This window comes from Athene noctua, chromosome 25, assembly GCF_965140245.1.
Source record: "Athene noctua chromosome 25, bAthNoc1.hap1.1, whole genome shotgun sequence".
Lineage (NCBI taxonomy): Eukaryota > Metazoa > Chordata > Aves > Strigiformes > Strigidae > Athene > Athene noctua.
This window is the reverse complement of record NC_134061.1, coordinates 6,933,599-6,950,936: the sequence shown is the minus strand read 5'-3', so window position 1 is coordinate 6,950,936 and position 17,338 is coordinate 6,933,599. Positions and strand designations below refer to the sequence as shown.

Genomic DNA, 17,338 nt, shown 5'->3' with positions numbered 1-17,338 from the left:
AAACCTGACCACTGCTATCCCCTAGAGAGGAGCCCAATGCTGCTGGAGGCTCTCAGAGGTCAGTAGCTCACCAGTTTGTGCAGAAGGGAGTTTTTCATGCTTTAGTGCTGGGAGAAGAAGTTCAGTCAAAAGATGTCTGCAAAGGACGCAGGAGTGGGGATGATGTGAGAAAAATCCTTTAAAACAGCCCCAGAAATTCTCCTCTTTGTCTTCCCACCTGTCCCCAGAAAGAGGGGGCCTGACCGGCACTCAAGGGCAAGGACAGCAATGACAGGTCACCTCTACACCCTCCATCTGCAAAAAAGATAACTGCTTACCGAGTTCAAAGGGCTAACATGACCCTAAGGTTGATGAAATCAGCCTGTCCAGCCCTCACACCAGAGCGCTCCTGTCACTCACACACCCCCGGCTCCCACCAGACAGGGCACCCCAAGGACAGCAGCCAGTGCCCAAGCCCCCATGGTCCATCGGTGCTGCCTGGCCTTCCCGCAGGCATGAGGCAGCTCTCCCCAAGGCCGGGTCTTCTCCTGGCAGGCCCATGAGGTCGGGCATGAGAAGGGCTCCAAGGACCAGCAGAGTGCACTGGGCAGAGCAGGTCCTCTGGATCCCAGCACATGGTGACGCAGCAACAGGAGAGTCCACAAGGTGGTTCAGACTGTTATCCACTATTGTAATAGTCATGCAGTTCCAAGAAGGAGCGTTGCACCGTGATATGTTTTTTATGTTTTACATCTATCTTTGACCTCTGATGGACACATCCCGCGGCAGATTCTCTTAAGACACAGGCCTGCAGGAAAACCTGAAGCAGCAATGTGCAACGGGGAATAACAGAAAGCAAAGAGCAGCAGCAAGGAACCATTGACCAAACAGCCACAACCTCCTGCATTGCCTGACCCCACAGCAGAGGTAATGGGCAGAAGAATCATGTGACCTGTGGTGAAAACAAGAGGACCTGAGACTCTGACACCACATTTGCCTTCTTCTCAAACCACTGACACTGTCCCCTCCTGGAAGAAGATTTTAACCTGCAGATCCCTGGGTGCCCAGGGGAAGCAGAGGTGCCAGGGGAGAGCTGAGGGCCCCTTCCCCCAAGCTCAGCCTTGCACACACACAGCCCCTCCCTCCCCTGGGTTCTTGCCCAGCCAAGGAACCTCCCTGCACCAGGGTGTCTTGCAGAGCACAGAGGTACAAGGCGCTGTCAGAGACCTCGACTTCCTCCAGCTGCAGGACGCTGTATTTCCCTGTGGTGTTCAGCAACGTGGTGAGACGGCCGCTCTGCCTGGGGCCAGCTGCTGCCTGATACGAGAGCAGCTGGGGAGCTTGGCCTTTCCTCTGCTGGTACCAAGACAAGGCATAAAAGCTGGGAATCTGGTATGTGCAGTTGGTCTGGAAGGTGTCTCTGTGCTTCACTGTGACTTGTCCTTCTTGCTGGGTGACTGTGATCTGCCCCATGGTGCCTGGAAGAAAGGAAAGGTCAGCAGCTCTGCTGGGAGGGGCTCATGTAAGCAAAGCAGGAATGGATGCAAAACCCTGGAGGAGAAGGCTCCCTCTCCCTTACCCTACAGGAACATCATGAGGCCTGGGCACAACAAGGTGGAGACTTATTACAGGCTGGAGCTCAGAGCTCTCATACTAGTACAGACCCTGAGGAAAGCTTTGCTGTGTCAATGCTTCTTCTCCCTGGTGTCTGACTTAGGAAAGGAGCACAGAACAGTTGTAGTGCCTCATCTTTATGTTCTCTGACCAGCACACCTCCCGCAGGTTGAGGGGGCCAGGAAGATATTGAAAAAGATTCCTCCTGCTTCCCCATCGCTGTCATTGTGGAGGGCTCCTAGCTCCCTGAGTACATGCAGTGCTGAGCCCAGTGTTGGAAAGAGAGAACCCTGGTTGTGTTGCCAACCAGCAGGAAACTGGAGGCCATGGCAGGTGTGTGCCAGCCAAGAGGCAGAATGGGACACCCCACTGATGTCAGTGGCTTGAGGGCTTTAAAGCCCTGGTAGCAGCATTGACACTTTCTGCTAATTAGTGGTGGAAGGGTGAAATCTTGGAGTTCAGAGAGAGCTGAGAATGACAGCAGGTGTATCATAAGAGAGACAGAGAGAGAGAGAGATGGATTGAAGGGGAGACAGATCCAGAAAAAGGGTTCTCATCTATCTCTTCTCCCAATTGTCTTCTTGTTTCAAACAGTAAGAGCATCTGGAGCCAGCATTTCCTAATGTTTTCCTATTGTGCAAAAGTAGCTCCCCACATCATCCTGATGAGGTTTGTGATGGTTTCCGTGGGGGAAGTAGAAGTATTTGTTTCTAGAAAGCCAAGACTTACCCAGCAGTTGCCCCAGGAAGGCCGTGAGGATGAGATATCCGAGGTGCATGTCGAGACCAACCTGCCCATTTGCTGAGTGAGAGAGTCAGAAAAGCACCTCCCAGCCCCGAGATAACAGAGCTGCCGGAAACGGCTCTGTTGGGGGAGAAAAGGAAGAAGTGGGGAGGGAAACGACCTGTTCTCCCTGTGCCTGAAATGCTCCTTCTGGGTTTCTCCCTCCTCCAGCAGCAACACCTGTGGCTCCCTCAGCCAAGGGCCTTCTCAGTATCTCCACAGTGAGGGGCCCTGGGGGCTCTGGGGGCTCCAGCTTTGGAAAGGGGCTGTTTCCGGACACTGGAGTCCTCACCCCCCCCAGCTAGAATCACCTGCTCTTCTGCACAGCCCCTGCCGGGCCATCTGGGAGGTCAGGCGTTTCTTCCACAATGAGGTTTCACACCTTCCCCCGGTGTCCGCAGCTCTCTGGGGATGTTGCTTTTTCTGCTGAGAACAGAAGCCTCCTCCAGTTCTGTCACTTCTCCCCTGTCCTTCATCAGCTTCCTGGGAGCAATATTTTTTCCCTAAATCCGCATAAATAGGAGATGAACCCTGCTGTGCAGCACCCAGGGGTTCTGCCTGTGTCTTGTTCTAGTGGGGGCACCTATGGGGAGAGAGAGGAACCTGGCTCCAGCGAGGCTGCTGGATGCCACAAACCCAGAGGTGACCAGGGGAACTAATCCGTAGGGGAATGGGTAAGGGGTCCGCAGGGAACAGCACGCGGGATCAGTGCGTCACCCAGACACATACCCAGGGAGCACATCGGGCACCCACTGAGGTGCTGCACTGTGAGGGGTGGGGATGGGGCAGCCCTGCACCCCAGAGCTGGAAGGGCACGGGATGGGCTGGGGGATGGGTAGGTGGATACCCCTACTGCCACCCCCTTCCCAGATCAGCTCCAGAGTGATCCCATGCACCAGTCACAGCAGAGGTAAAAAAGTCTGTTCATTTTGGTTGTCTCATAAAAAGCGTAAAACACCTCCACAGTGTGGTCGGTAATAATCCAGGTAACTACAATGATAATAATAGGAATATTCTCGTGGAAGTTTTGCACATCATTATGGCACGACAAGAGGTTTCTAGAACTGTGGAGTGTTCTGTGGCTGGCAAAGCCTTTCCCAGGTGGAAGAGCAGGTTAGAGCTCACCCTGCAAGGGGCTACAGAGATGGATCTGCCTTCCTAAGAGTCACAGCAGACATCTACAGCAGCATTAGGACTTTGGTATTTCAAATGAGAGCAGAAATTGAGCCAGAGTCCTCAGCCTGCAGCCATTCTCACTGAGCTCAGGGTCACATCCCCATGAATCTCTCCTTCCTTCATTCCCGTTTCTTTCCTCTCCCCTTCCCTTACACATTGTCTGGCTTGGCTGCACCTGGGTCCATCAGTGTCTGCCCTGAGGCTTCTCCCAGCACCATTCTAGGATGTAGGTCTCAGACACCTGAAGAATGACACTCCCAACATGGAAGACCGTGACTGTCCCTCTCAAACTCTCCATTTAGTGGGAACATTTCACCCTCTGTTTGAAAAAACAAAACCCCATGAACGACAGAATCCCTTTTCCTGCAAGCAGTGACCCATAGTAACCACAAGACAATCGTTCATGAAGAAGTTAGGCACCTGCGTTTCCAAATTTCTAGCAGGCTTCTCCCCTGTTCCAGACTGGTTTTCCTGCCCTTTTCATTATCAGTGTGCTCAAGACGAGTTTGACTCCACCTGGCCCTGCATCCTCCAGGCAAGTGTTAGAAGCATCAGAAAGCTCTCTCTTAAGCTTCTCTTTGGAAGGCTGAAGAAGGCCAGTTCTCTCAGCATCCCCTCACGTCTCGTGTTACTTAACCAACGAATTGGTACATTTGGAAGGGACCTCTGGAGGTCACCAGGTACAAGCCCACCTCAGGAAGAGGCACCTAGAGCTGGTTGCAAAGGACCATGTCCAGAGGGATTTGGAAGACCTCCAAGGATGGAGACTGCTCCACCTCTCTGGGCATCCTGTGCCAGTGCTCCCTCACCATCACAGTGAAAAAGGGTTCCCTGGTGTTCAGAGAGAGCCTCCTGTGTTTCACTTGGTGCCCAGCGCCTCTTGTCCTGTCACAGGGCACCACGCAGAAGAGCCTGGCTCTGCCTTCTTCACACCCTCCCTCCCGATATTTGCACACAGTGATGAGAGCTCCCCGGAGACTTCTCTGTGCTGACCAGTCCCAGCTCTCTCAGCTGGGATCTCCATACGAGACTTGCTCCAGGCTCTTCATCATGGAAGAGGCCCCTTGTTGCTCTGTCTCCAGTATGACTGAGACATACGGTTCCCAGTGAAAACACACACACTTACACCCTCTGGAGTCACTGCTTATACATCAGTCCCGCCAGGTGCTGGCACAAAGAGCAAAAGGCCCCGTGACCCTTCTCCAGTGGCTGGCACCAAGGTCTACAAGCCCTGTAGCCACTGCCTGTTCGCTCAGTTAGTGGCACCCAGCTCTCTCTTGCACACCAGTCTCTCCAGTTACTGGCACTCAGACCTTGCAGCACTCACACACGGGAAAGGGAGTGAAGCTACACAGAAGGGGGCTTAAGGAAGGATTTAATAAGGAATCAGGGGGGACTGTGGTGATCAGGCACAGGGCTCATCCCGGCAAGTGCACTGACCAGCCCCTGCTTAGGGGCAGGGAGCTCCTTTTATCCTTCCTCCCCTCTGTTGCCTCGTCACCAAACAGGATAAAAGAACGTATCGACACCATGTGATATATTGTCCTGGTTCAGCTAGGATAGGGTTAAGTTTCCCCAGCAGAGAGAGAGGGGGAAGGGATCTCCAGCGGGTTATTCATACCATGCTGACCTCGGGTCCAGGCGGGAACTTTTTCCTTCGTGGCTTTTGGTGGCGGGAGCACACGTCGGGTTTGTTCCTGGACCATTGCGGTATTTCTCTGTATATCTTCGGTCTTGTTCACTGTTATTGCTGTTTATTGTTGTTATCATTGCTACTGCAGTTGTTCAGATTGTTTATCACACTGTTGGATTAAATCTCTTCTTATTTTAACCCGGGGTTTGTGCCTCACTTCCAGCCCGACCGGCTGAGGGGGGGCGAGGGGCAACGGCAACGTGCTCTCCGGTCCCGGCAGGGCTTAAACCAGCACATGTAGGTAAGCAGACACTCCTTTATTAATGGCCGGGTGCACAGGGGAGTCGTCTCACCCCCAACAAACACCTCGCTCCTGTAACATGCTGATTATATAGGATACAGTAACTCACAACGAACAAGTTCTCATACATACACATAAATATTCCCGTAACTCATTTTCTTATTCCCACCTTTTTCCACTCCTGAAATGAGTCGGGGGACTGCTTTTACAACCACCATGGACTACTGACTCGAAAGAAACACCCTCCAGTGTCCTTGTCTCCAGGCATTTGGCTCACGTTACAACTTTGACATCTTTCGAGGCCCTTTCACAACGTATCTTCTGGAAAACTTGATGTATCCTTTCAGAACACCTGCACTACAGGGCAATAAATTGTCCTTATTGATCAGCCTAACAACAGTACCCGGTCATGAATCTTATTCTGTAATAGAAACCTGGTTAATGATTATTACCCGCCTGCGTGGCCTTAGCCTGGGACTTTACAAAGGGCTTTGTAGCAGCATGACTGCTTGCACGATCACTCTAGAACAATCATTATTTAAATCAAATTCACCAAAACTCATTAACATCAGACCAAATTAGCATCAAATCAATAACAGCCTCCCCTTACTCCTCCCCAGTCCCCTCTTGCCCACCACCTTTGACCCTTCCCCTAAGCATTCCTTCAGAACTCTTGTCTAGTCCTGCAGGACCCCCCTGAAACACCCCAAACCCTCAGGTTCCTCTCCTCACTTCTTGTCACTTACAAAGCCCAGCCTCAAGCACTTCAAAGCTTCCCCTGCAGTTCCCTGATGGCCCATCAATTAGAGGCTGAAGAGCTCTGGTTCCCCTCCTTGTCTCCCTCATCACTTCCTGAGGGACTGCTGTCATTGTGTGCCTTGATTATCACTTTCCCTTTGACTTGTTCTTCCCTTTGAAAGGAAATGGCCTTGATCAGACAGCCCCAGTGATATGGAGGCTTTCACTTTCCACGGGTCTTTAAGTGACCTCTGGGGAAGTTCCTCGGGGGAGTGAATTCCTCAAGATGCTGAAAGGCCCCTGTCCGCAGAGAAAACCGGGTCACTTGAGTCATGGCTCTGGGGGGAAACCCCAAGGTGAGCTCAGTCTTTGAAGTGTGTCCCTGCAGCACCTGCAGCAGCACTAAGCCATGGCATTCACTTTCCAGGACACCCGTGATGGGGCAAACGTGAAGGAAAAGGGAAAGGCTGGCCAAAGGAGCCATCAGTTTCAGAGACAAGGCATGGAAAAGACTCAGGTCATGTGAAATGTTATTCTGGAATGAATTACTTTGCACCCCCATGTTCCATCATATTTATTGTTTGCTCTCCCAGATATCCTGTTTCCTACAAGGCCCTGAACCCTCTCTCACAGCAATTTGGGAACATCCCAGCATGAGGACAGACCTGAATTCCACCTCCAGGTGGGATCCAAATCTTATCATCCTTAGCCCGTCCAGGTGGAAAGGGGACTTCTCATATCTCTTCCAGTACCTCGCAGAGACACTTGTCTACAGGTGCCTCACTTGCTTTGCCTCCTCCTCTTTCCCTCTGGCCCATCTCTCCCTCGAACACATCAGCCACCCACTGCAGAGCAGGTTTTTATCTTAAGGCAACTTCATCAGGCCAGCTTCCTCTCTGGTGTGCCAGCCTCAGCATCTGCAGGCGCAGGGCATCTGGCTCACCCCAGACACAGCCCTTTGCTGCCGTGGGAGCATGTCAGGGCAGCACCTCTCCCCGTGCTGAGCTGGAACTGGTCCCACACCTCCACAGCTGCCCTACAGCGATCACCAGGGACGGGCTGGGTCTTGTCTGACTCTGAGATGGCTTTGCCTTGTAAAGTGGGGAAGCCCTGCAGCTGCAGCAATAGGGATGGTCTCTAGCACATGCGAGGGTGAGTGTCTGCCAGTGTGTGTGTGAACAAGTGCCTGTCTGTGTGTGTCTGTGCGTGCGTTTGTGTACGCGGGAGCTTTTGCAGGTGAGCAAGTAAGTGTGTGTGGTGTCAGTGTGCAGGTGTGTGTATGTGTGTGGGCATCTGTGTGTGCAGACGAGCACATATCTATCTCTGTACACGAGCTTGCACGTCTATCTACATGCGAGTGTGAGTGTGCAAGTGCGTTTGAGCATATATGAACACCGATGTGATGACAAGTCTCGGGACTGTGTGTGTATGTGTGTGTGTGTGCTTGTGCAGGGGCTCCTGTGCAACTGGCTGTGCATGCACATGTGTTTCATGTGTGCTGACATGTGATGGCATCACGCAATGATAGAATATCTGGAGTCGGTAGGGGCCCATAAGGATCATCGAGTGCAACTCCCTGCTCTTTGCAGGACTGCCTAAAGCTAAACCATATCACCGAGAGCATTGTCCAGAGGCTCCTTGCACTCTGACACGTTTGGTGCCGTGACCGCTTGCATGGGGAGCCTGTTCCAGTGACCAGCCACCCTCTCAGTGAAGAACCTTTTCCTAACGTTCAGGCTGAACTTCCCTGATGCAGCTTCATTCCATTTCCTTGACCTTTTCCTCTCCATTCCATCGCCTATCACTGGTCACCAGAAAGAGATCAGCACCTCCCCTGCTGCTGCCCGCCTTGAGGAAGGTGCGGACTGTGATGAGGTCACCCCTCAGCCTTCTCTTCTCCAAGCTGAACCATCCAAGTGACCTCAGCCACTCCTCATAATTCTTGCCCGCAAGACCTTTCACCATCTTGGTCACCCTCTTCTGGACACTCTAAGAGTTTGATGTCCTTCTTATGCCGAGGCTCCCAAACCTGCACACGGGACGTGAGGTGGGGCCGCACCAGTGCAGAGTGGGACAATCACCTCCCTCGACCGGCTCGCTGTGCTCTGCGTGATGCACCCCAGGACACCGTTGGCCCTTTAGGCTGCCAGGTCACACTGTTGACTCACAGTCAACTTGCCATCAACCCAAAGCCCCACATCTCTCTCCGTGGGGCTGCTCTCCAGCCTCTCGTCCCCCAGTTTGTACCTATAACCAAGACTACCCTATCGCAGGTGGAGAATCCGGCACTTGCGCTTTTTACATTTCTTGAGATGGAGACTGCCCAGCTCTCCAGTCTATCCAGCTCTCTCTGCAAGGCCTCTCTACTCTCCCGGCAGTCCACAGCTCCTCCTCGTACATTATCATCAGCAAACTTACTTAAAGTACATTTGATTCCTGCATCCAGATCCTAAAATGGAGCCCTTGTGAACCCTGGAACACGGACTAAATGTTGCTGCAGAGCGGCGAAGGGAATCGTTGTGGGTAATTTCTGCTGTTGTAACTGTGGCAAAGGGATGAGAGATGAAGTGTCTGTACATTGTCTGCCTTTGTTGGCGCTGTGATGGTGTTATTTTGATTTTGGTGTGAGGAATTCTTTTTCTTGATGTAAGTGAAGTTTGTGAACATTGTAGATTGGGTGATGAATGTATGTAGTAGTGATAATTCTAAAATATGTGACTCGCAGAGCAGAGGGGGTGAATACATCGGGTTTCTAGAGCAAAGTTTTGGTCGCAGGGGAGCTGCAGGGGTGGCTTCTGTGAGCAGATGCCAGAAGCTGCCTCCCCTGTCAGGCAGAGCCATTCCCAGCTGTTTCTAGGACTGACCGGCCACTGACCAAAGCTGAGCCAACCAGTGATGCTGGTAGCACCTCTCTGATATTGAAGGAAAGAAGGGAAAATACTGTTGTACAAGAGATGCTGGAAGAGAGGAGTGAGAAAACGTGAGAGAAACAACCGTGCAGACACCAAGGTCAGTGAGGAAGGAGGGGGAGGAGGTGCTCCGGGTGTCACAGCCGAGATTCCCCTGCAGCCCGTGGTGAAGACCATGGTGACACAGGTTGTCCCCGTGCAGCCCATGGAGGTCCATGGTGGAGCAGATATCCACCCTGCAGCCCGTGGAGGGCCCCAGCCACAGCAGGTGGATGTGCCCTGAAGGAAGCTGTGCCCACGGGAGAGCCCGCACCGGAGCAGGCTCCTGGCAGGACCTGTGGCCCCGTGGAGAGGAGCCCACGCTGGAGCAGGGGAAGAGTGTGAGGAGGAAAAAGCAGCAGGGAAAGTGTGATGAACTTAGGACAACTCCCATTCCCCTGTGAGTTTTTCACTGAGCACTTTGCATACGGTGACATAATGTTCAAAGGACGTGGCCGAGGGGATCAGGAACGGACCCAGGAAGAAGTGGGAAAATGAAAGCAGGAAACACAAATGGTCGTTCTGCTGACAAGGAATGTCTCCAGCATCTAGGGGACAGTGGTGCGGGCACAGCAGATCTCCAAGTAGGAAAGCCGGCCAAGGAGGAAACACATCGGCATCCTCAGGGGCTGCTCACTCCCCACAGGGACAAGGATGAGGCTCTTCCCACTGAGATGAGGAGAAAAAAGGAGAAGACAAAGACAAGCAGGGCCAGGTGTCCCTTAGAGCCCGGCCCGAGGACGCCCCGTCGGGCAGCACAGCCTGAGCCCGTGGGGAGGCAGCAAGAGAGCCTGGGGGAAAGGCCGCCCTGCCCTGCCTGCCTCGGCCAGCCCGGCTCCCTCTCCCCGGGCAGCGCTGCCCGAGCGCGGCTCTTCGGTGCCCTCAGGAGCACAGACCCGCCGCGGCCGTCAATGAGAAGAGGTGCTGAGGCCAGGCCTTGGCTCCGGGGGGGGCCGGTGGTGCCGGTGGCGGTGGCGGGGCCGGGCGGGCGGGGGAAGCGGCCCGGGGCCCGGGGCCGGGCGGGGCCGGGCGGGGCGAGGCGGCCCCGGCGGGCGGAGCGGCAGCGCCCCCTGGCGGGCCCGCCCGGGGCTGTCCCCCCGCCCCCGCCGGCCCCGCCCGGCCCCGCCCGCGGCGGTTCGTGCCCGGCCGCAGCCCCGGCTCCTCTCCCCGTGTCTCCCAGCGCGCAGTAATACACCGCCGCGTCCCCGCGCCGGGGCCGGGCGAGCCACAGGGCGCTGGACCGGCGGTCTGCCGCCACCGACAGCCGCCCCGGCGGGGCCTGCAGCTCCTTGGAGCCTTTGTGACCGCTCACGAGGAATGCGGGGCCTCGGCCCGGGAGCTGACGGTACCAGAGGATGTAGTCGGCGATCTTTGGGTTGGGGTGGGAGCAGTTGATGGCGACGCCGGTGCCCTCGCTGGTCTCTGCCGACGGCTCCTGCTGCACCTGGGCTCTGCCCGCAGCCACTGCCGAGGAGAAAAGAAGAATCACTTTGCTTCAGCTGAACGTGTCGTGCAGCGGGAGAGGGGAGAAGGGGACACTTCACAGATGGTGGGGGTGTGATCTGAGAACACAGGATGGAGAGACCGTTTCTCGGAGAGTGGTGGTTTGGGGACAGGAATGTATGAGGGAGGTTTGGAAGGACAGTCCGAGTGAGGAAGAGGAGAAGGGGCTGAGGAACAGAGATTGGCTGGGAGAGAAGGAGAGATGGATGGATGGATGGATGGATGGATGCAGAAGCAGAGTAACACAGGAGAGAGGCAAAGTGAGCAGAAATGACCTCGTTGGGGGCAGAAGAGTGGGCAGAGAAGGGAATAAGGTTCAGGAGGAGCCGGAGGGCCAGAGGCGAGCCCCGCTCCCTCACCCGACCCAGCCCCTGTCCCAGCCCCGCGCACCCAGGAGCACCGCGGCCAGCCCCGCCAGCCCTGCGCCCCGGCCCCGCCGCATCCCGCCGCTCCGCCGCCCGCGCCTCGCTGCCCCCCGCCAGCCCCGGCTCTCTGCTCCGGCCGCGGCGCCTCCTCTCCGCCGCCTCCGCTCCTCTCCGCCGCCGCCAGCTCCGCCCCGGGGCTGAGCCCTGCGCCGGCGCCGCTCGGGCTCTCGCCCGGGCTCCGAGCGCTCCGCGGCTCTGCACCGGCACCGCTTTGGCTCCCGGGAATCCCACTCTCTCCCTCCTCCGCCAAGGGCTCCCCGGCAAGAAGAAGCCTGCCCAGCGCCAGCTGCAGCCTGGGGCAGCACCAGGGCCTTGGCCCAGCACATGGAGCCGCTTCCCAGAGCTGGCCCCGAGCTCAGCGCCTGCAAACAGCAGCCACTCACCTCCTGCCCGGGGCAGGGAGGAGGCTGAGAGCCTCCCTTCAGCTGCCCCTCTGCAGGCCGAGCACAATGCCTCCGAGCTGCTCTGGAGCACAGGGGATGGCAGGCCCAGGGTGACATGGGCGTGCAGGGTTCAGGGAGGGCAGGGGACAGGGGGAAGCACAGAGGCCCCGTGGACCTGAGCAGGGACCTGCAGAGCTTGTCTGGATCAACCCCGCCTGGAACAGTTCCCGTTAGTTCAGGCCGCTCCGGGGTGGAGACTGCAGAATCTCCCAGGGAAATCCATTCCAGTTCTCATTCTTTCTTTTAGCCTCTTGCTTAACTAGAAATCTCCCTCTTCCAGAAGCCTCAACCCATGTCACAGAGCACCTCCACAATCTAGTCCGTCTTCTCTCCTTCCTTTGGAGTCTTATTTCCTGGATCTGCTGGGAACAATTTGTCTGACAGAGATCAGTGTCTGCCTGTTGCCTGTGGTTTGGTGTCATCCCCCAGCTTGCAGGAAATTCTGACCTTCCCACTACTTGCAATGTTTCTGAAAGACTGTAGTATTGATCGTCCTGATGATCCCTGAGAAAGCCCATCAGTAATTGTCTGCCAGCTGGGATTTGCACCACTCGTCACAACTCTTTGAGCCTGGCAGTCCAGGCAATATTCCACCCGCATTATCATTCTCTCACTGAACACATTTCTCACAAATTTCATCATAAATTAAGTGTGAGAGAGGCATTCATGTTCTTGCGCTGAACTCTAGGTACACACCTCCCTTGCCCCCCCCTTACTCCACAGTGCCTGTTCCCTCCTGAGCCACCAGCAAGTTTTCCCTCAGCTACAGCAGAGCCTCAGCCCAGCAGCAGCTCCACGGAGAGGGGAATCAGCCCTGGCTGAGCTCTCCCAGCAGAGCTCCCTGGCACTGATCTCACCGAGGTCACTCAAGGGAAGGGAGAAGCCTTGGCTGCCCTGTGTCCAAGCTGGGCCTGAGCCCAGGCAGACAAATATTCAGGGGGGGAGATGGGCTTAGAGCATTGACCCACTGTAGACAGCCCTTGTTGGCAAGAGAGTCTCCCCTGGACAGCCCTGTGGGACAGCAGCAGGCTTTGGGGGATGTGGTGTCAAACCTAAGGCACTTTCCCTTGTGGTCCCTGTGGGCTGAAGTCCAAGGCAGCCATCATTTCTTTGGCTTTCCTTGTGAGAGCCACAGGGTCTGTCACTTCCCCTCAGAGCACAGTGATATCAGGCTCTGTGTTCCTTTCATTCATTATCTCTTTGGTCCGAGCTCTCAGGTCCTGCCTGATGCAGCACCTGACCTATGATCTGCACAGGTACATTGTGATATGTCCTGCTGCAGACAGCACCAACACTGCCCGGGAAGCAGATCCCCTCAGGGATGGCCAGCACATGGCCAGCAGGATTCCTCAGCCTTTCTCCTTGCCCAGAAAGCAATCCCCATCCCTCTGATCTCTCTAGAGCTGGGGAGAGCAGCCGTGTCCTGGCCGGGAGAGGCAGGGAGGGGGCACTGCCAGCCATGCTGAGGCACTGCCAGGGTTGTTACACTGAATTAAACTAAGGGCCCAAGGTGGAGTGAAACCATCCTTGCAGTGGCCTGACATTGGCAGCAGCGGAGCGTGAGCTTTGGAGGGGCAGGAAAAGGAGGGCTCAGGAGCCAGGGGCTGCACTTCAGAGCCTCTTCCCTGGACACATCTCTAGCAGGCTGGTGCCATCACCGTTCAGCTGCACTCAGGCTCCTTCTGACCCCGGGAACCTGCTGCTCTGTGGTGCTCATGGACAGAGCAGAGGAGAGTGTCCCTGCCATGAGCAGCACATTCCCTCGTGATGAAGGACACACAAGGACACACACACACACACACACCGGCTCATGTACACTAACATGGAATTCTATACAGATTTGTACTCCCACATGCATCCACACAAACGTGTCTGCTTACAGGTAAACACAAGAAAAGAACAAGCACGGGAACACAACGGACCATGGACACTGCTGAGGATCCCTGGGGACTGGGCAGTGTCAGGCAGGGTGGGGTCAAACCCCAGCAGCACAACACCTACACCTGGGGAGGCAACAACAAGTGACCACGGAGGTGAGCTGAGGAGGGAGGCAGGCAAACATATGGACACGGTATAACTTCATGGGTGGGATCCCACGGCATCCGTCTGAGGAGGGCTGGAATTTCATTCTAATAACACTTCAAACAGCCCCACCCGAGCGACCCAGGCTGACATCACTTGCCTGCTCTGGAAACATCCAACACTTGAGCTGAGTCTTCTGCCAGCACTGCTGCATTCCTGCCCTAGAAATCCTGGGGCCTTTCATCCCAGCGCTCAGAACAAGCCTCCACTGGGCAATGGGCATGGCACAGACCTGGCAATGAAAAGGAGCAGTGCAGGAAAGGAAAGCACAGCCCATATCATTAGCTGCGATGGTTTGCATTCAAGATGAGCTTGTCAGAAAATGGTTACCTCTGCAGAGGATGCCTCTGGTCCTGCGGCAGTGAAGGGCAGGTATAAAAGGCAGCCCAAGTCCCTGCTCTCTCATGCCCTTCTCTTGGCTCCTTCTGCTTGGGAACCAGGTGAGTCTGAAGCCCCTTCTCCTCCTCTTCCATAGGGAGATCTGCACTTGGGAGACCTCCCAGCTGATATTGCTCTGTCCTGTCCTGGGGTCTGGATCTTCTTGTCATGACAGAGAGAAGTGGGGACCAGGTTTTCTTATAGAGAGGGTGGATGTGGTGGAGGATGTTTTCGGTTTATGAATTAGGATGGGGCTTCATTAGGCCAGACTGCTCTCTGTAGACCAATGAAGACTGTGTGGATCCTGGCAGAGTTTCCATCTCCCCACTCATCAGTGGCCTTGGCTCCTTGGTGACAGGGTAACCAGGCAGGTCCTCACCGACCCTTGTGCTCTGCTTCCTCCCTGCTTCTACCCAGGTGCACCTCCACCCTCAGAGACATGTCCTGCTACGACCAGTGCCTGCCATGCCGGCCCTGCGGCCCGACGCCGCTGGCCAACAGCTGCAATGAGCTCTGTGTCAGGCAGTGCCAGGACTCCACCGTGGCCATCCAGCCCTCCCCCGTGGTGGTGACCCTGCCCGGCCCCATCCTCAGCTCCTTCCCACAGAACACCGTTGTGGGCTCCTCCACCTCCGCTGCCGTTGGCCGCATCCTCAGCTGTGACGGAGTGCCCATCAACTCTGGGGGCTTTGACCTCTCCTACATTACCAGCCGCTACTCTGGCAGAAGGTGCCCCCCCTGCTAAAGGGGCTGGCAAAGCCCCATAGACACACCTTGAGGAACTCAGAACATGGTCCTGGGCAGAGGATCAACATTTGGAGCTTGTTTTCAGGATAGTTGAATGGTTTTGCCTTTCTATCCATTTTCTTTGTTTGCTGCCTCTCCCCCCACACACCCCAGCACCAGCTGGGTAAGGTCCATCTATCTCCTCTCCCTCCCTGGGACAGGCAGACAGACATCACGCAGGAACTTCTCTACAGCCAGGGACTGCAGGGTCTCAGCTGCCCCTGGGGCTTTCTGTGCTGCTGACCTCCACTTGGAGGGACTTTGTTTCCTTCTTTTGACCCATTAAAGTTCTGCTGCATTCAGGCCTGGCCTCCATGTGGTCCTTCCCTCTGTGGACACTGCCCAAGCTGCCAAAGGAGAAGGGTGTTGCTCTGGGTGGAAGGGGGTGAAGGGCACAGGGAGACCTTGCCTTGTTGTGTCTCTGTGCACAAACGCCCAGAAAGGCAGGAGGCTCTGAGGGGTCAGCAGCCCCATCAGCTCCTCAGCAAGAGCCTTCCTCTTGCTATGGCTGGAGCCGCGCTGGCTTGTGCAGGGGCTTGGCTTTGGGCTCTGAAAGGTGATTTGCTTTGCACAATGGCAAGAGTGGTAAAGGAGGGAACAGCCCTTGGGATGGCCCAGAGCTGCTACTCCACCTTCCTCTGCCCTCCACCACTCAGTCTAGGCCCACGGCCAGCACACCTGCACGGGACTAGCAGGGAAAAGTCGCCCATGCTGCTGAATGTCTTGAGGCTGGACATGGGAGCTACACCTGTGGGAGCTGCGGGTAGTCAGCACAGAAATGGGGACAGTAAACAGAGTATTTCTGAGGGGATCTAATTGCTCTGAGACAGAGTGTGCAGGAGAACATGAAGATCGGTGAGGACAAGGGTGCTGGGTGCACTTCCCAAGAGAGCTGTGGGTAGGTGCAGAGCTCTTGTCTGCTTCATTGGTCCTCCCAGAGTGGGGGGGGCAGGTTGTGCTCAAGAACTGGCTGCCATTCTGGGGAGAGAGGATGTTATTACATGTAAATGTCATCCCTTCCTATCAGTGGAAATGTGTCTCAGCAGCCACTACTCTCTCATATGCTGTTTCCTATATGAACGTCCAGATGCCTTGACAGAAGTGTCCAAGTGGAAGAATGGAAATCCCCACACCCCTGTCCTTCATCGAGAGGGAATTACAGCTCATGAAGCACAGCTCAGAATAACTGAAGGCCAAAAGGTCTACCACAGTGTTTCACTTGCATGCCTGATAACATTTTTCCATAGTCATGCTGCTAATAACCATCATCATCATCATCCCATAGACCTCCTGTGCTACCACACTAAACCTTGTGACAAGCAGAACGTCCCTCAGTTCCTTGGCAATGATGATCCTGTCTGCAATTGTCCTTGTAGAAGAGGGAGGGATGGCATTGTTCCGGACAGATGAGTAAGGCCTTTGGCCAAAGCACTGCCAAAGTGCTGCTGCTGAATCCTGGCATGAGCCCTGGTTTGCCGACCCAACTAAAGAGCTCTTGGAAATGTAGGAAAACGGCACAGGATCCATGCAGGCGTTACACTTCAGCCTAAGGGCATTTGTGCCAGAGGTTAAGTTTTATTTGTGGTGATTTCAACCATTGGCTGGCTGAGCAGGAGCTGTTCTTTACATTGCACTTATTCCTGTGCTGTATACTTTGATTTACACCCTATGAAACAGGGATGTGAAAGCTGCTGGTATTTGTTCACTGCCAGCACTGGCCAGGCTGTGGTGTTTGACAGCTGAAATGATGACGAGATCTGTTTCCACTTGAATTAAACACTCTAAAAGCCTGACTGACCCGAATGGGGTAATGCGTGTGTGGATGGGACGTGGACAGTGCCCTGTGCCCTGGCAAGGGGTCATCACATTGTACTGTGCTGTGGGAGTGACTGAGAACTGCTGTGGGTTGCCCAGGGAGGTCACTGATCTTCCCTCCTCCAAAACCACCTGGACACGGTTCTGGGCAACTGGGTGGAGGTGGCCCTGCTTGAGCAGGGGGCTTGGACCAGATGACACCCAGAGGTCCCTTCTGACCTCAACTGTTCTGTGATTCTCTCATTCTGGGAGAGCAGCTGATGTAGAGCAGCTCAGGGTTCCCAGCATCTGAAGGGATATAAGGTTATCTATACTATCCTCTATTTCTTGCCTATTTTTGCACTAATAAATGACATTTTAAAGAATATTTGGAAGAGGCTGAGTGCCTCTCTTACTGGAAACAGACACTCTCATTTCTGGTTCCCCAGCCTCAGTGTCTGCAGTCTGTGGGGAGTCTGGCTTGTCCCAGGGACACCACTCTCTGCTGCTGTGTGAATACACCACTGAGGCACCATTTCCCTAATTCCTTCACAGATCAGGGGCCGGTCCCCCAGCCCCACATCTCCCTTCAGGAGATCACCAAGCACAGCTATGAGCATCTAAGGCTGTAAGAATTTTCTCTCTTGTAATATGAGGATTCTTTGTTTCTGCAGCTTTATGGATGTTCTCTAGTTTTTACGTTATCCCTGAGGCACAGACTTGGGCCATGGAGAGGCTCAATGCCTGGAAAAGCC

At 55.0% G+C, this 17,338-nt stretch overlaps 1 gene segment (V, D, J or C); it reads right to left on the bottom strand.

Annotated features, from left to right (window-relative positions):
- Positions 1-9,720: 9,720 nt before the first annotated feature.
- LOC141970518 (T cell receptor alpha variable 4-like) lies at positions 9,721-11,117 on the bottom strand. The segment is given in 3 exon segments: positions 9,721-9,841; positions 10,315-10,636; positions 11,066-11,117. Coding segments are annotated over 3 exon segments (495 nt in total).
- Between the last annotated feature and the right edge of the window lie 6,221 nt (positions 11,118-17,338).